We start from the raw sequence: 19,580 nt of genomic DNA on the forward strand, positions 1-19,580 counted from the left end.
GCTGCACTGTAAGGGCCCCTTGGGCTCCAGGGTCTCTTACCCGTTGTTGCTCCTTCAAACCCACCTCCCACAGGGCTCTGGGATGGGCTCCGGCGGGTACCGCGCTTCCGGTCGGCCGCGCCTGGGGGAGAGCAGCTACTCGAGGCCGCAGCTTCCCCTGCGTGACTAGGCCGCACTGCGACCTCAGCTGCTGGCGGTCCTGGAAGGTTCGTTGGAGCACAGAACTATCGGCGGAGCAGTCCGCTGCCTTAGAGATAGCCCCTCCGATGTTTTGGCATGTAAGGGTGGAAGAAGGAGAGGAGATTGGCCGTGCAGCCCCAGGAGACTCCAAAACTTGCGACCATGCGCCTCTTTTTCATTTCTTAGTTGTTAGGATTAAACTCCACGGGAGATTTTGTATGATGGTGTCGGATTGACAAAACGCATTCTACAAGTCGTATGTGGTTGCATGGGTCAAGATATAATGGAACAGATACAAGAATCTAATGTGTAAACTACATGGAAATGTTTCCATCTGACACAACACGACTGTCGGATGGGAACGCAGTATGCTGCATCTATAGCCGACCAGATAAAATCTGGTGGTGTCTGACAAACAACACCATCCAACTTTATCTGATCAGATAAATCAGATTTTGTTGCATTCTACAAATCTCAGTGTTGTGTTGCATGGCAAGATTATATAAAGTCTGACCCACAAAAGCAGATCAAAATTTCCTGTGTAGTTTTACCCTTTTTAAATTATTTTCCTTTCTTCGCTGTCACTTTCCAGCTTTCAAATAGGGGGGTCACTGACTCCAGCAGCCAAAAACTATTGGTCTTGAGGCTACAATTTATTATTTTTGTTACTTTTTACTATTTATCTTTCTACATAGGCCCTCTCCAATTCATATCCTTGTCTCTCATTCAAACTACTGCCTGGTTGCCAAGGTAATTTGAATACAGGCAACTAGATAGCTGATAAAATTACAAACTGGGATTTGCTTCACAAAAAGCTAATTAACCAAATAAAAAAAAAATAGAGGCCAGTTTCAAATTGTCTCAGAATAGCTACATTAAACAAAGTTAATTCAAGGGGAAAGGGCCCCCCCTTAAGAGGCCCAGCTAGTTGCCAGGGCCGGAATTAGGAGTAGACAGAAGAGGCAAGTGCCTTAGGGCATAAAGCTTTGGGGGCACCAGGCACGTACCTCATAAGCAGCCTACCCCTAGTCCGCCACTGAAAAATGTTAAAGGGGAACTCCGGCTTCCAAACCAAAATTTGATAAAGAGACACACATGACACTGAAAAACTTAATATACCATCACAGTTACCTTCAAAAAGTATGAATAAATGCCATTATCTATGCTGAAATCCAGCTGTTTAACAGTTCTTCTCTTTCTGCATCATTTGAAATCCTGGCAGTGAAGGAGGGACTAAAAACATTAATGTTACAAATTGTAGCAACTTCTCCACAGCTTCCAAACAGCATGCAGAAACTACATAACCCATAATGCATTGCACTCTAATGCTCTGTTCCTTATTGGAATCACGTGTGCAGGGAATTGTGGGGTTTGGAGGATGCAGGCTGAGGACAGGTTGCTGCTGATATAAAGTAACAGTAGTCAGCCAACTCAGCAAAGTAGTCAGACAGATCAGCAGGAGAGCAGGGGGCAAGGCTTTGGGAAGTGTTCCAGACCCATGGCCGGAACTAGGGGTAGGCAGAGTAGGCACGTGCCTAGGGCACCAAGCTTGGAGGGCGCCAAGCACACACCTTCCACTACTGCCTACCCCAGTCCGGGCCTCTGAATCCGGCTTGTTGCTGTGCGTCTATGAGGTGAGTGAGTGACGTGTGTCAGTGCGCATGCGCGTGTTCACTAGGACGGGGTGACTCATGTAGTGGCGTGTGGCGGAGGGGAGATGTGGCCGGCTGGCTTGCCTGGGGCACCTAGTTGGCCTGGCCCTGCCCTGCAGAAAATTTCAATAAATCAGGCTGAAACTCGTGTTTTTTTAAGCACAATTCTTCTATATCTGAAAACACACTGGTACATTCTTATTTTTTACACAAAGTGTCTCCTTTAAAAATCATAAAAAGTCTGCATATCTTCTAATTGATGGATATTGCAAAGTTGCTTAAAATTGTTTTTACTTTTTCTGGTTTTATTTTTTGACACAGGCCCCTCCGCGCTCATTTTTGCATCCTCGGTTGCGCATGGTTGCGCGGGTGCGTCCTTGGTTGCGCACGGGGGCGTGGTGTGAAGTGGCCATCTGGGTTGCCTGGGGCGCCCAGCAGGCATTGCCCCTCACTTCTAGTTGTGCCAATAGAAATGTTCCTAAAATGTCTGGGTGTAGGGAATTCAGATTCAGGAGAGAATATCTTATGTTTCTGTATTATTGTAGTCTGTAATGATATTTAGTGCCTTTGAAAACAATTTAGTTTTCCTCATGAGAAAATACTGTTTATAAAAATAGGTGCCAATTCCGAGACTCCACCAGATCCTGTCAGCAATAGTAAAACTGGGGGGGTTGCTTGCATACCTCCCAACATTTTGGAAGTAAAAAGAGGGACAAAAAAAATTTTTCCGCACGTAGCGTAGCAATTTTTTGACCACACCCTTTCTGTGGCCACACCCCCTAATTACCATGTTTGTTTTACAAAATTTGCCAGGTTATGAAAGTTTGAAAATATTTCTCCTTATCTAAACTGTGTTTTTGTGCCTCAAAATTGTTACAAAGTATCTTATTTGCACCTGTTAGCTGTTCTGGGCTCTGTGCTAAAAGCCAATTAAGTGAGGAACTTTGTTTCTTTTTCTGGCTGTTCAGTGCATAGAAAAGAGGGACTTTCCAGTACAAATGAGGGACTGCGGGTTGAACTGTCAAAAGAGGGACTGTCCCTCCGAAAAAGGGACAGTTGGGAGGTATAGTTGTGCACCCACAACCACCCCAGTTTTGTACCTGATCAGAGGCATAACATTTTGGAATGGGATCGGGGCTGTAACATACGTGTGATGGATTTATTCCCAGAACAAGCGCCTTATCGCATTTATTGGCTTTTATTTGACCTTCTCTCAATCTGAACATACTTTGCCAGACACAATTGTATTGCCCAGGAACACCACACGAAGGCGCTGCGATTGAGATGCAAGCGGTTGTCTGGGGAGGAGGCCGGGGCTTGAGAGTTTCTTCTCTTCCCAAGTCCCCGCCCTTCGTGTCAGAGCCCGGAAGTGCGCTGGGGTGGAGCGGATTGGTTGTGAGGGGAGAGTGTGAGCAAGGGACAGAGGCAGCCAGAAAAGAAGTGGAGACAGTGAGGGATTCGGTGACGTAGTCTCGTTGCACTGTCCGAATAGTGGCCCGGCATGGAGCGCAGGGTGTTCGGCTCGTTCCCTGGTTACCTACCCCGGGAAGAAAGCGGCCGCCCACGGGATGGAGTCGACAGTGACTTTCAGGACTTCTCTACTGTGAGTGATTATATATTGTGCTGCCTGGGGGTGGCTCATCTTCTGCCACTGTATATAATATACGGGCTATCTATATAAATGTACAGTATGACTGGCAGGAGGGGGCAGGGCAAATTCACTGGCACACTATAAATTTGGGAGGGGATATACAGGGTATATATATATTGTATGGTGTCTGTACCTATGGGAAGGGAACATGTAGAATATACAGTGTCACGTGCACACTATGCCTATGGGAGGGGCCACTGTATATATTGTATCACTAGTGAGGGGCAGATACAAGAGTCCTCTGCACTCAACCCATTAGCAATATATTTAAGACATTAATACATGTTGTGCCTTAAAAGGGTTCAACCTTCAAACAACTAGTTGGTTTCAGATAAATCGCCAGAAATAACGACTTTTTCCAATGACTTTCTATTTTCGATTTTGTGTGTCTGTTTTTCTACTATTGAAGTGTAATTTCTCTCCTTCTGAAGCAGCTCTCAGGGGTCGCTGACCCTGTAAACTGTTCTAAACTGATACATTTCTTATCTTTGTCCCTGCTGAGCAGAATCTCTGGGTTTCATTACAGGCAGCTGTTAGACTTGATACAATAGTTGCTAATAATCCAGAGATGCTGCTGAGAAATGTATCAACTAAATGTTGCAAAATTGTAACCGTTCAGAGTCTGCGCCTGAATTACTGAGCTGCCAGACTCAAACACCAGAGACAGGGACATTCAACTTTAAACTTAGATTTTGGAAACTGTAAAAAAGAAATAATGGATAGTAATTGAAAAAAGTCTTTATTTCTGGGGAACAATCTAAAAACAACTGATTTGAAAAAAGTGTCAGGTCCAGATTTAGATAACGGGCACCCCTAGACCCGCTGATGTTTGTCGCCCCTATCTCCTCCCTTTAATTTGCACAAATTTTCGGGACTGGAGCAATGGAGATTAGCACACAGGAAATGTAAAAAAAAACTTTTGTATATTTTGCGCATCCCCAGTGATTCTGAACCAATGTGGGTGTGTGGTTGGGCAGCATGCCGCCCCCAAAATCCTGCCTCCCTAGGCCGGGCCTTGGTGGCCTTTCCACAAATCCAGGCCTGCTTAAGCTACTGAAAAATGCCTTACCCTTTAAACAAAACAGTGTTGTTTGTCCATATATTGCAATATATTTAAGCTGGCCAACTACGTCAAAGTCTTCCCATATCTGGCCAGTCCTATGCTCAATTTTATCTGATTCATTCAGAATTCTATTGCTTCATTATACATTTTACACAGGGTCTAAGTTTTACCTGCAACTTACTTATTGCTTTCCAAACATGGCTGCCCTTTTATTGGCCACCACAGGGATCACCTGACTATAGCTCGGTGAAACAATCCAAGTTTTGTTTAAAGGGTAAGGCAATTTTTAGTAGCTTAAGGCACAAAATGTCTCAATGTCTTAAATATATTGAACATGGATTGAATGCAGGGGACTCTTGTATTTGTCTGTATGTATTTTGTGGTCACAGCCTCATTGCACCCCCGCCTAATGGTTTTAAAAATTAGTGGTGAGCACAACTTTCCCTTGTTTGTTATAGTTATACAGGAGCAGTGACCAGCTCCATGTTGTAGCTCCCTCCCTTCCCAGCTAAAGTCAGGTGATCCCAGTGGTGGCTAATAAAAGGGCAACCAAGTTTGGGAGTTTAACATTGAAAGCAACGAGTAAGTTGCAGGTAAAACTTAGTCCCTGTGTAAAATGTATAATAAAGCATAGAATTCTTAATGTATCAAATGAAAATTGAGTGTAGGACTGGCCAGATATGGGATGATTGATGTAGTTGGCCAGCTTAAATATATTGTAATATATGGACAAACAACACTGTTTTGTTTAAAGGGTAAGGCATTTTTCAGTAGCAGTATGCACAAAATGTCTCTGTCTTAAATATATTGATAATGGGTTGAGTGCAGAGGACTCTTGTATTTGTCTATATGTATTTTGTGGTCACACCCTCATTGCACCCCCGCCCAATGGTTTTAAAAATTATTGGTGAGTACAACTTTCCCTTGTTTATCACTAGTTAGGGGTTGTGACAGTTACATCACTCCCTGTCCCTGTGAAACTGCCAGATTGCTCTTACATACATGTCAGTTTCATCAGAAGCCACTTAACCTCCTAGAAAAGTTACAGACTTTGCACAGATGGTGCCCTGTTTGTAATCAAATCTGACACTGTTACACTCTCCATCTCTCTTGCTTTGTCTATATTAGGGGACATAGCTATGGTATTAATACAATGGTCATGGGGACTCATAAAGAAGGATAACACAGCCTTTGGGGAGATCCAGTTACAGCTGCCAAATTTTCTAGGAGTTACCTATTAATAATGTTGACATCACGTATCACCAATCTGGCCAGTAAAGTACTGGCTGACTGGCAACCCAAGATCCACTAGCTATTTGAAGGACTTTATAAGTAGACTGTGTAGGTCTCTCCAGAACTGCAGTTACTGGGCTGTCCCAAAAAGCACACAGTGGTTTGCTCCTTATTGGTTATACCCCCTAGAGGCTATGTCTAACTCCCGTAAACATAACCCCTAACTCCTCAGGTAGCACTGTATATGTCCCTTCCATTATAACCTCCAGTATCTCACCTGCTCTGTATCATCCTCTTTACTGGAACTGCTGCTCCTCTTCAGTCTGACATCTCTGATATTGTCTCTTACGAGAGCCAAAAGGTTTTAATTTTGGAAGGTAAAGGGGGATTATATAAACAGTTTCCTTTATTAAGCATTTAAATGGAAAAACCTATCATATGCCCATGTGTACAATAGAAAACAAGAGTGTAAGCTCTTGTGAGCAGGACCCTTTGATCTTCAGTATCCATTGTTTGTTAAATTATTGTAAGAACACAGTTTGTTATAAATAAATGCACAGCTCTGTGTAATTTGTGTAAATTATGATAACTGTTTTAAAACATTTGGGTCAGTGACCTGTACTTACAAGCTGTTTTTCTTTGCTGACAGTTTTTGCCTGGTCACACCCAACTGAGTGAGAGGGTCTGTAAGCGTTTGTACTATGGCTGGGAGGATGATTGCTCCATGGAAAACTTATCTAGCCCAGTGACTGGTAAGTAGGCATTTATAGTGACAGTGAAGCTGGAGGAAGTTGAATGTTTGAAACAAATAGGATAACATTTTTGTCCCATGTGCTGGGCCCTTGGGAGGGCCTGCTAACTGATATTTATTGGGCAGGTTTGATGCAGTCCTTATCTGGTTTCCATAGGCCCACTTTATGATGCAAACTTTGGCCCCCAAGCCAGTGACTGGCTAAGCCTGATTTGGCCTGGGCTGTGCCTTTTTTTGTGGTTCACAAGAAGGGGACAGCACCCCTTCACTTTCTTTTGGCCAGCTTTATGCATGGCCAGATTGTCTGTGAGCAATATATATATATATATATATATCTATATATATCTATATATATATATATCTTCCAACTTCCATGTCCTCATAGCTATAGTGCATTATATACATTAATAGGCCTCTGTGTTCATGTATTTCTGATCAATTTAAATATGTCCTGGGTAACTGTTAATTGTGGGGGGAGATGACAGTGTTCGGGGGTTTATAATACAATACATTTCCCTTTCACAGATATTGCAGTAGAATTACTTCAGAAGGCTGCCCCAAGTCCTATTCGCCGCTTGCATAAAAAATATGCTGCACGTGTGTCCAGGTGAGTTTAGTGTGACAGTATTGTACCTGCAGTTTCTGTCAGTTCGTGCATCTTGTTATTGGCAAAGTATTACACTCTGTTACTAACCACTACTGTGATTTCACAGGGAAGCCTGCATTTCTCCTTGCTCCATGATGCTGGCCTTGATTTATATTGAAAGAATTCATAACCGGAACCCTGAATACCTGCAGCAAATCTCCTCTTCTGATCTCTTTCTCATATCCATGGTAAGTTTCAATAATGGTTATAGAACTATGTTTGGGTTTTCCCTAGCTAACCATACAGGGGCCAAACTTTCCTGAAATGTTGTCACTGCAGAGCAATGATTTGAAGTTTTTATAGAGGTTGTTCACCTTCATACACTTTTTTCAGTTCAGTTGGTTTCAGATGGTTCACCAGAAAGACCTTTTCCAATTACTCTATAGCTCTGGGAAGGTGTGGAGGGTGGCTGATTTTTTTTTTCACTGACTTTTTGAAATTTATACATTTAGTTGATACATTTGTTATATTTAGCCCTGCTGAGCAAAATCCCTGAGTTTAATTAAAGGGATTCTATCATAATTTTTATGGTGCAGTTTTTATTTCTAAATTACACTGTTTACACTGCAAATAATTCACTCTACCATATACAATTTTTAATTCCTGAACCAAGAAGTATTTATATTATTTTTTTACTTGAAATATTGGTGAGTCATCTCAGATGATTTTGCCTGACCCCGTGCTTTCAGAAAGAGCCAGCACTTCATGATGGAACTGCTCTCAGGCAGGCTATTGTTCTTTCTACTTAATGTAACTGGAGGAATCTCAGTGGGACATGGATTTTTACTATGGCGTGCTGTTTTCTGATTACCTTCCCATTGTTCTATTGCTGGGGAGGAAAGGGAGGGGGGTGGTATCACTCCAACTTGCAGTGCAGCAGTATAGAGTGACTGAAGTTTATCAGAGCACAAGTTACAAGACTGGGGGCACCAGAAAAAATGACTGTCTAGCCCTTTGTCAGATTTTAAAATTAAATATATAAAAAAAATGTTTGCTGCTTTGAAAAACGGATTTCAGTACAGAATTCTGCTGTATCAGCTGATGCGTTTTGGGGAAAAAAACCTGTTTTCTCCAATGTTTGATTGGGGGACACAGGAAACCATAGGGTATAGCTGTTGCCACTAGGAGGTAGGACACAACAAGAAGAAAACTAGCTCCTCCTCCGCTGGCTATACCCCCCAGCAGGCAGAGCCTAGGTTAGTTTGTCCCAAAGAGGAACAAAGGAGGTTTTAATTGAACCATAATATTTAATATGTAACAGAAACTTATCACACATGTTAACTGATACGAGAAGAGGGCCTCCATATAGGAAGGGAAGCCCTGTGTCCTGTGAGATTTTACGTTGAGTACACAAAATCTCCTTTTACCATGATTTTGGGTAAACGGTGAAAGATAGAAAGCAATTGAAAAAAGTCTTAGTTTATGGTGAACAATCTGCAAAACTGAAGAAAAGTGTTTGGAAGGTAAACAACTCCTTTAAAACCTGTTTTTCTGGTCTTGTGGCTAAAGCTGGGAATGCACTTTGTTTTAATACAGTGAGTCGTCGCTGCAAAGCTGTTAGTAGAATGTGTAATTTAATCCCTTAACAGAAACACTGATCTGTATCCATATCGCTCTAAAGATACTGGCACATACTGGTCACCATTTCATAGTTTTAATGGGATGAAGACTACTGTAAGGTATACATTCCATAAACACCCTGGTATGTGGCGTTTCTGCAGATGGTAGCCAACAAGTACCTGTACGATGAAGGCGAGGAAGAGGAGGTGTTTAATGATGAGTGGGGAGCAGCTGGGAGAATCGATGTACAGTTTGTCAACTCCTTGGAGATGAACTTCCTTCAGGCTATTGTAAGCCAATGATAAGTGCAGTTTTCTTTTCAATGTTTTGTACTTTTGAACTGTATACTTTACATTTATATTGGTCAAAAAAAAACAAAATAAAATCATTAGCTATTCAAATTAAGCTGGCCATAGATGTTGAGATTTTTAAAAGATCCGATCCTCATCGTGAGACCACGATTTTCTCGGAACGATCGTACGATCATACAAATTGACCATCAACTAAAAAGACCAATTTGCCAGGAAAACAAAGGGGAGCTGCCTACTTGGCCCAGCAAACATAGATAGATTGCACTGGGACCAACAAAGATTTTTTGACCTGGCCGATCAATTTCCTGACAGATGTCGGCCGAAAAATCGTAAGATGTACGATCGTTCGAATCCCACTAACCGCACGATAATTTCGAAGGATTGGACGGACTTCCCAAAAATCGGACGTTCGGCAAGAAGAATCGTCGCGTCTATGGGGAGCTTTACTTTATATGCATCTTATATTAGTTCTGTGTAATTAAAATGTCAGTAACTTTAATTGCAGACTCATACAAGTGACTAGTGTAACGTACAATATCTGTGACCCTAACTAGTGTTTTAAAATCTTCCATCATAGGACTGGAGTCTGTATACACATCCCAGGGAATTCTTTGAAGTGCTCAGATGGCTGGAAGGAAGGTAAGAAGTTTAGGAGATTGTCTCAAAGCACAGAATGTGGCACCGTATTCTACCCATGGCACACTCTGGACACTATTCTGAGATTGATTTAGGAAGATGGCAGGCCATGTGTTTTAGAAAGCTCCATTACTTGAGAGCATTTTGTCCCCCAGCCCCGTATTAAAGGAGAATTCAATAAATATAATAGAATAAAAAAACCCTCCCCCCTACCCTGGGTAGACCCCTCCCTCCTCCCCCTAGCCTACCTGCCCCCCTGGGCAAAAGCCCCTAATTTTTTACTCAACCCTCCGTGCAGATTCTGGCCTCGGAGTTCACATCAACCATCTTCTTTCTTCTGTCTTTTTCGGTGCATGCGCAGGTGGAGTAATTTTCCGGTACCAAACCACTACGCATGCACCAAAACTTCTGAAAAAGACAGAAGAAAGAAGATGGCTGTCGTGTACTCCGAGGCCAGAATCTGCATGGAGTGTTGAGTAAAAAAATTAGGGGCCTTTGCCAAGGGGGGCAGGTAGGCTGGGGGGAGGAGGGAGGGGGGTCTATCCAGGGTAGGGGGAGGATTTTTTTTTTCATTTTTTTTTTATTATGTTTTGAATTCTCCTTTAAAGGGTCACTAATGAGATCTTCACGATAACAGTTAGTCCTGATTGGTTAGGTTTTTTTAGACTAGTGTTAAAAAGCCATTGGATTTAAGCTTTTCTATGTGGTCCACCAGTAAGTAGGAAGCTGGGAGTTAAAGTCATAAGGGCAAATGTGAGAGATTTCCATCAGGTGAAAATCCAGGGTTTTATTCTGACATGGTGCAAGCCAAAGTATAGATTTCTTTTTTGTGTGCCATTTATAGTAGTGATTTAATCAAGGTTTATCATTGTATAGACAACAATTCCCCTTTTATATGTTGTTCTTAACTTGCTTTGCCCTCGCCCACAGGGTGGCAGAGCAACAGGGTATGAAGAGGGGATGGTTCACCTACACAGACTTTTGTGTTCTACTCGAGCAAGGATTGTGGCAGAAAGTGTTCAGTGATTTCTGCCAGCAAGTAGCAAAGGTAAGAGCTGTGTAGGCCTGCTGTGCAGTGAATGCCTAATAGCTATGCCATGCATGCCTGGTACCTGTTCTGTTTACTTCTCTGGCTGTGTAATGCATGCTGTACGGTATGGCTCTTTCCTGTTCAGAATATCAAACAATGATCTGCCATCAAATCATTTATGTTTTGATGCAATGTCACCTAAAGTATGAATAGCAATTTTTAATGCAATATTTTGTTGCCTTGTACGACACATCTCAAATCTCTGCTTAAGAATGTGTTAGGTTAGGCGGCAAAACTTTCATTCTATGTACTTTCTGTTGCTGGCCTGTTTTCTTTCCCTTGGTCAGGCAGCAGGTGCAATTTGTTTTTGGTTCTCAAATGCAGAGCTTTCATTCTCTGTATTTTCAGTTGTTGGTCATTGTCTTTCCTGTGGCCTGGAAGCAAAGTCTGTTGTGACTGAAGGCAGTAGTGTTTTTTTCCATTATATTGATATCCATAGGCAATGTAAAAGTGCATTGGCAGTAAACTAACCTCTATAGGGAGGTTTTGCTGTATCATGCTTCTTTGCTCTGCGTCCTGTAGCATGAAAACACTTCTGAGAACACTTTGAGTGGCTCCAATTCCTTCACCCATGCCTTACCACTGGAAAGGGGGCAGGGCATGAACAGGAGTTACATACAAAACTCTGTACCTGAATAAATACTAGGGGAATTTCTCTGGTTTCATTCCCAGTGTATTTACCTCTAGTTCTAGAACACACAATAAACTCATAATAATGCTTTTTCCCTCCTTTGCAGCTGGCTTGTATCTTGGGCCTGATGTACCTTACTGGTGTTGCCACCTTGTTTGCTTCCATTGCTGTGTTCCACAAGGCCACATGGGAAATCAACAGTACAGTACTGGTTCCTTCTGTTTCTGATCAAAGCTCAGGAGAACAAACCCAGCATCCACTGCTCGTGCCACCTCCTCTTTCATTGGAAGAGATTATCCCACCTCCTGATTTAGTTTCATCATGGTCTGTGAAAGAGGAGTCACTGGAGAAAAGATCTGGTGTAACAGCCACTGCCTTGTACTTGTGGGGTTCTGTGTTAACAGCATTCACTTACAGCGATACAGGAGGTGCTAATAATAAGGAATCCCGACCCCCAGACCAGATTTGTCCTTTCCGTTATAAACCAAGGGTATCCACTTCCCGTCACACCGGTTACCAGCAAAATTACACTAGCTGTCATTCTAATTATCAAACTCTTGATGCCTTACCTGGACTCTTTCGTTATGGTTTTCCACGCGCATTGTTCTGTCGGAGCTACCAAACCTCACACTCCAAGGAAATCCCGGACCCATTCCTATCACGTAGCCCTTTTCCTGAGACTGACTTGGCGTATCACAAACAGAACCAGCACTTCTGCGCCACTGAATTCTTAAGGATAAATCTTTTATAGTTTCTGGCTAGCAAAAATGGGACTCATGAGGACATCAAGACAGAAATGAAACACACACACACACACACCCAGCCAACTATTTGAAAGCCGAAACTATAAATACAGTCATATGAAAAAGTTTGGGAACCCCTCTTAATTCTTTGGAATTTTGTTTATCATTGGCTGAGCTTTCAAAGTAGCAACTCCTTTTAATATATAACATGCTTTATGGAAACAGTAGTATTTCAGCAGTGACATAAAGTTTATTGGATTAAAAGAAATATGCAATATGTATCATAACAAAATAAGACAGGTGCATACATTTAGGCACCCCAACAGAGATACTGCATCAATACTTAGTTGAGCCTCCTTTTATAAATGTAACAGCCTCTACACACCTTCTATAGCCTTTGATGAGTGTCTGGATTCTGGATGGCAGTATTTTTGAAATCTCTCCAGTTCAGTTAAATTTGATTGCTGCCAAGAATGGACAGCTTGCTTCAAATAGATTTTCAATGATATTCAAGTTGGGGGACTGTGAAGGCCATTCCAGAATATTGTACTTCTCCCTCTGCATAAATGCCTTTGTAAATTTCGAAGTGTTTTTAGGGTCATTGTCTTGTTGGAATATCCAACCCCTGAGTAACTTCAACTTTGTGACAGATGCTTGAACATTATCCTGAAGAATTTGTTGATCTTGGGTTAAATTCATCCGACCCTTGTTTTTAACAAGGGCCCCAGTCCCTGAACTAGTCACACAGCCCCACAGCATGATGGAACCTCCACCAAATTTGACAGTAGGTAGCAGGTGTTTTTCTTGGAATGCGGTGTTCTTCTTCGGCCATGCAAAGCGCTTTTTGTTATGCCCAAATAACTAATTTTTTGTCTCACCAGTCCAAAGCACTTTGTTCCAAAATGACTGTGGCTTGTCTAAATTAGATTTTGCATACAACAAGAGACTCTGTTTGTGGCGTGAGTGCAGAAAGGGCTTCTTTCTCATCAAACTGCCATACAGATACTTTGTGCAAATTGCGCTGAATTGTAGAACCATGTACAGATACACCATTTGCAGCAAGATGTTCTTACAGGTCTTTGGAGGTGATCTTTGGGTTGTCTGTAACCGTTCTCACAATCCTTTGCCTATACCGCTCTTGTATTTTTCTTGGCCTGCCAGACCTGGGGTTTCCATTTCCTGATTACATTACTTACAGTTGAAACCAACAGTTTAAACCTCTGAGATTGCTTTTTTGTAGCCTTCCCCTAAACCAAGATACTGAAATTATCAAAACTGCAATGGTACCCAAATTTTTCCACAGACAGTCTTTCCCATTTGATTTAATGCCATATAGCTGAATACTGCTTCACAACGAATCTTTGTACAGAAAACACTCCAGTACTCAGGTTTTCCTGGAAAATTAAAGACATACTTCTGTTATCTTTTTTGTTGAGAGTGGATTAAATAATTATGCAGGCAGAGAGGGGGGTTCACAAACTTTTTCATATGACTGTATCTTCTAAACAAACTGCATTTATTATATTCTTATTCTATTCTTTTAAATTTTTGTTTATTTTTTTAAAAAAGGGTAATTTTCCATTAGCAGAGGCTACTGGGTGGCTGTAGAACAACCTGTATGGATCCATTATGACTATATCTACTTTTATGGTATATGTCTCAAAAACTTCACACCATTGTGCCAACTGAAATATAACATCCCCTATATATAATTTATTGTTGACCCAGACTGGGCCCAATAATCCAATCACACCATCAAGCCCCTTCCCTGAATTTGAATCGGCACCAAATTGTTTTTCATATTACCCAATGCCTAACAAATCTGTATAATGAAAAAAGTACCCCCTAAATACACCTATATACTAATTTCAGATCACACAAAATATGATGTTTGGTAAATTCACAGGTAGACAGACTAAAAGGAATGTTGTGGTCCCATTTCTAGAGGGGATTTACTGAGTTTTTATTTTATTTACAAGGTACTGCAAGAAAGAATTCTATATTTTATTATACATAATGGAATATAAAATGAATACTGCAGCCTTACTTGCTGCTAGGGTTGCCACCTGGCCGGTAAAATTTATGGTTGATCCCTATGTTATTAATAGGGAAAAAAGATAAATATATAGGAAAGCCTGTATTTTTTCCAGAAAAGGTGGCAACCCTACTTGCGGCACAAAGAAAGTATTGTAAACCAGTGAGATTTTTCTTCCTGACTTCATTTGTTTTAAAGCAATGGTAAATGGGGCAATGTTGCTTGTTTTGTAGCTCAATTGGTGGGAGACACTGATTCACATAGGAATAAAAGGGGAGCGATGCCAAACTGTTATTCACCCACCAAGCTACAAATCATTCTGTGCGCCATTACCCTTAATATTGATGGCAGTTTCTTGACACCGATTGCTCCATGGTATGTTGTTTTTATGGGAACCAGCACATAATGTGATTAGCACATGGCAGCCATGGGCTTTTATTCTTAAAGGGATACTGTCATGGGAAAAAAATTTTTTTCAAAATGAATCAGTTAATAGTGCTGCTCCAGCAGAATTCTGCACTGAAATCCATTTCTCAAAAGAGCAAACAGATTTTTTTATATTCAATTTTGAAATCTGACATGGGGCTAGACATTTTGTCAATTTCCCAGCTGCCCCATGTCATGTGACTTGTGCTCTGATAAACTTCAATCACTCTTTACTGCTGTACTGCAAGTTGGAGTGATATCACCCCCTCCCTTTTCCCCCCCAGCAGCCAAACAAAAGAACAATGGGAAGGTAACCAGATAACAGCTCCCTAACACAAGATAACAGCTGCCTGGTAGATCTAAGAACAACACTCAATCGTAAAAACCCATGTCCCACTGAGACTCCTTCAGTTACATTGAGAAGGAGAAACAGCAGCCTGCCAAAAAGCATTACTCTCCTGAAGTGCAGGCACAAGTCACATGACATGGGGCAGCTGGGAAATTGACAAAATGTCTAGCCCCGTGTCAGATTTCAAAATTGAATATAAAAAAATCTGTTTGCTCTTTTGAGAAATGGATTTCAGTGCAGAATTCTGCTGGAGCAGCACTATTAACTGATTCATTTTGAAAAAAAATTTTTTTCCCATGACAGTATCCCTTTAAAGTAGGCATAGTTTTTAAAAGTGGTAAGGGATATGCAGAATACGTGATTTTTTGGGTTTGGTGCATTTTTGGTCTAGTAATTTAAAATTTAGGTAAACCTTTTTTAATGCATCTAAAATTACTCTAATTGGTGCCCAGAATAACAACTTTTCCTGCATTTAGTTTCTAAATCACAAGCTGAAAACTGCTGCTCATTTTAGTTATTTCCTTATCTCTTTGCTGCTCATGCCTGATTTCTATTGGAGCAAAGACAGCAAGCAGGAGACTTCTCTTTGACTGTCTTTGAAGTCAGAGAGGAGCACTCAGAAAAGAAAAAGGGGCAGTGCTTCACAATAGACCAGAAAACAGCTGAAATGAACTTTCAGCTTGTGATTTAAAAACAAATGGAGATGGAATTTAGGGAGTAAGGGTATGTTATTCTGTGGGCTGTTAGGAGTCTTAGGGATTTTAAAATAAAAAAAAAAGTCTTGCTTATCCTTTAAGGATGTACAAAAAGTCAACAAATAAGGTTTGTGTAGACCTGTGGTTACTGTATCAACACTTTCTAAAACTGTATCCCTATCTGAATAGCTCCAGTACATGTTCTGATTTGGTCTAGCCGCTGTCTGGACATGTATGGCCTTCAGAACTATAGTAATTTTTTTATCAACGGTGATGTTGCTATATGCTGTCTATTGTTTGTATCATTCAATAACTGCTTCTAGAACCAACCCCTTTTTGGTCCTGAGGGCTCTTGATTACTTCTTTCACCTGAAAGAGATACTGACACCAGAAATTTAACTTTTTTTTTTACATCTACCATAAAATTGACTTTGCATGCTTCTTAGAATTTTGCTATAAAGTATTTGCCCAATGCTTTTACATTACCTATCTGACCCCCTGCCTATGAGGGGGCTGCCATATTTGTGCAGCAGGCGTCCGTTAGCATTAGAAACTTTAATGGACAGGCTGAGATGGGACAGTCAGGTTGGCAAAACAGTTGGGTTTAAGAACTTGAACTAACAATTACTTACAAAAACAAACCTCTTAGCAAAAACCAATCAGCATGACCTAAAGGTAACATTTAATGTACATTCATATTTTAAAAAGTAGTTTTCAGACTCTGAACATTTAGCTCCTCCTGTCAGGTCTCCATAGTAATCTACCGAAATGGAACTGAAAACTCCAGTGAGTTGAGCATAAAAGTTACATGATTTGTCCCTTGCATAATAAAACATGAGCACGGTCCCATCTAATACAAGGCCATGTGTATGGACCTGTTTAAAGGGATGCCCTTATTCTTTTAATACATTTATTCATTTGCAGTGTCATGTAATTCTCTTTTAAGTATTGTGCGCTATATACAGGTATGACTATAAAGTACCTGTTAGCTCTAGAAACCTTGTATAGCATCCTTTGGCACTTCAGGGCTTGCAGCTATACAAGAGCTGGGGTGTTAAGGTGCCCACTTATTTTTCAGCACTTTAACTAAAATTACATTTGGTTTAACCCTTTGGATTTGGAGATGGTTCTCACCAATAGTGTGAAGACCCCCCTTTATTCCCAGAGTGGTAAATATCCCTAATTGTATGCTTCATGTTTGTAATAGCAGAGTTATCTATTTTGTAGGAAACTCATAAACTCCTTGTACTGCAATAAAATGAGTATTTGTTGACTGCAAGCTGCCATGTTCGATGTATTTATTTGTGCTGCGTTTGATGACTGCAAGCTGCCATGTTTCATGCATTGGATGCCCGGTTCCTGTCAAGTGCGTATTACTTGCAGAGGTGCGGCATATTTAAGGCAAAAATCCTCCAAAGATATAATTTGCCACGGTATGGGCTGGTGCACCTCTGTTAACAGCAAGATAAGCCCAGAATAGTGCCTAGCTTCTGTGCTTAATCCATTTCAAGCACATATAAATTATGATACTTTTGTCAAGTTCAATATACTGCTCAGGCACCTGTGCAGGGGACACTTTGAAATTGGATCAAACTTTGTGGCAGTGGTTCAGCCCAAAAGGTTGGTGATATACCTCTGGGGGATGTCCAGCATGTTGCCCTTCTTTTAATCTTCGTTACTTCTTTTTTGCTATTCACTGGAACAATAATAAATGTAATTCAAGAAGTAAAGCCTTTATATACAGAAACTATGGTACCAGCTGAGAGATTCAGCAGCCATGTAACGGCTGTGATCCAGCTCCCATCTTGGAACTTGTTAAATCATCTATTCTGCATCAGTGGTGCTGCACATGCTTAGTGTGCTCTGTGTTGCTGTTGAGAAGTGAAGCTTAGGGGAATCTATAAGCGAAAAATCTGTAATAGATGCTGATGCTACAGGGTTGATTATTAATTCTGGCACAGAATGGGTGCAATGTAAGGCAACTGAATTACTAATCAGGCTTGAATGGTAACTTTTATATTCCAAATATACAGTAAATTGTGAGTCAGTCCCTAAACTTGGGTGAGTAACATCTCAAAGCATGTGCTGTGAATCAGCAGTGAAGTGGTGGCTGGGGTGGAGTTGGAATACTTATTTGCTTGAGTCAGCTGGGTTCCTCAATATAAAAGAAATATAAGGTGCACGTACCATCAATGGTCCATCCTCCACCATTGATCCAAAAAAGAAGTTTTTGTACAGCACCAATCAATTTAAAATGCCTTTATTGGTACATTTTATGGCAAACAGCCTGGTCTGCGACGTTTCAGGCCTTCAGGCCTTTTATCAAGCTCTCAAGCTGGGGTGGAGTTGGGCCAGTACAGAAGCCCAGATCATAAAGTGCTGCATTTTCATTTGTTGACCCGCACACCACTATTTGTCTTATCCCTTTGTGCTATAGTTCTGACTCATTCAACAATGTAGCAGTTTTCCAGCTCTTTTAATCCACCAGCTTCTGCTACATTGTTATGTAAGTCAGAACAAGAAGTGGATAATATAAACAGCCAGACAGAAACTGCTTTTAATAGCAATTACATTTAAACATAACATTAAAGGAACAGGTCAGTGTACACGTTAAAACAGGGTAAATAGATATTATGTGCAAAATAAAAAATGTTTCTAATATAGTTAGTTAGCCAAAAATGTATAGTTAGTTAGCCAAAAATGTAATGTATATAGGCTGGAGTGACTGGATGTCTAGCTTTTCAGCTCAATACATTTTAGTTAGTCAGCGACATGAAGGGGGCCACATGGTACATATCTGTTCAGTGAGTTTGCAATTGATCCTCAGCATTCAGCTCAGATTCAAAAGCAACAGATATGACCCATGTGCCCCCCCCCCCCCCCTCAGGTCTCTGATTGAACAGGGTAACCAGTCAGTGTAAACCAGTGAAAAGCAGGAAGTAGTTATCTGGCTATTATGTTACACATCCAGTCACTCCAGTCTTTATACATTACATTTTTGCCTAACTAACTATATTAGAAACGTTTTTAATTTTGCACAGCCTATCTATTTACCCAGTTTTTATTTTTACACTGAACAATTCCTTTAAAACCTGTGAAAATGTGCAATACATATAGCGGGAAGTTGCTTAGAATTACATGTTGTTTAATAAGACAACAAAACAGCAACAGTTTAGAGCGGTGTTCCCCTTTTAATGGAGAAGGAAAGGAAAAAATAGAATCACTAGTAGACCCCTGGGCCACCATCAGTAATCATTGGGCCCCATACTATGGACCTTACCCATGGGGGCCACAATTGTTTGTCTCCCAGTCACCCGGGCCTAGGGTTGCCACCTTTTCTGGAAAAAAATACCGGCCTATATTCTTGACGTTTTTTTTTCGTATTAATAACATTGGCATCAAGGAACATTTTTACTGGCCAGGCCTGTAAAATACTGGCCAGGTGGCAACCCTACCCCAGCCCCATGTGGTGGGCCTGGTGAAAATGCAACAGAAAAATACCCAGTGCATACATGTTCACACACCCCAGATCTGCCCTGGCAACTAACAGCTCTACCAATCCCCCTAATCTGACCAAATCTTGCCCACTCCACTCCTGTCCTTTCTGATATTCAAGTTCAACTGTTGTGTCACTTGGAGCCCCCTACCATGGAGTCCATGACTTGAATTCCGCCAGAACTTGCCCCTGGTGAGTACCCCCAGATCCTAATCACTTACATCAGATCCTGGCTGTGCTCCTCTTCTTTGCTTCTGCTGCACCACCATTACTAGGTAGGGATTATAATCCATACCTCCCAACTGTCCCTTTTTCGGAGGGACAGTCCCTCTTTTGACAGCTCAACCCGCAGTCCCTCATTTGTACTGGAAAGTCCCTCTTTTCTCTGCACTGAACAGCCAGAAAAAGAAACAAAGTTTCTCACTTAATTGG

The 19,580-nt window shown here is 41.3% G+C and overlaps 1 protein-coding gene across 2 annotated transcripts; it reads left to right on the top strand.

The window, feature by feature from the left end:
• The first annotated feature begins 3,125 nt into the window (after nucleotides 1-3,125).
• Nucleotides 3,126-12,257, top strand: LOC108702931 (protein CNPPD1-like). Of its 2 annotated transcripts, XM_041578634.1 has the most exons (8): nucleotides 3,131-3,435; nucleotides 6,429-6,531; nucleotides 7,056-7,137; nucleotides 7,244-7,364; nucleotides 8,898-9,026; nucleotides 9,625-9,686; nucleotides 10,614-10,731; nucleotides 11,511-12,257. In XM_041578634.1, exons 1-8 carry the CDS (start codon nucleotides 3,334-3,336, stop codon nucleotides 12,153-12,155), a joined length of 1,362 nt encoding a protein of 453 aa, XP_041434568.1. In that variant the 5' UTR covers nucleotides 3,131-3,333; the 3' UTR covers nucleotides 12,156-12,257. The 2 variants fall into 2 exon arrangements, with proteins under 2 accessions (XP_041434569.1, XP_041434568.1); XM_041578635.1 differs by lacking the exon at nucleotides 8,898-9,026 and having other exon boundaries at nucleotides 3,126-3,435.
• Nucleotides 12,258-19,580: the final 7,323 nt, after the last annotated feature.

Source organism: Xenopus laevis, chromosome 9_10S (genome assembly GCF_017654675.1).
Source record: "Xenopus laevis strain J_2021 chromosome 9_10S, Xenopus_laevis_v10.1, whole genome shotgun sequence".
In the NCBI taxonomy this organism is placed as follows: domain Eukaryota; kingdom Metazoa; phylum Chordata; class Amphibia; order Anura; family Pipidae; genus Xenopus; species Xenopus laevis.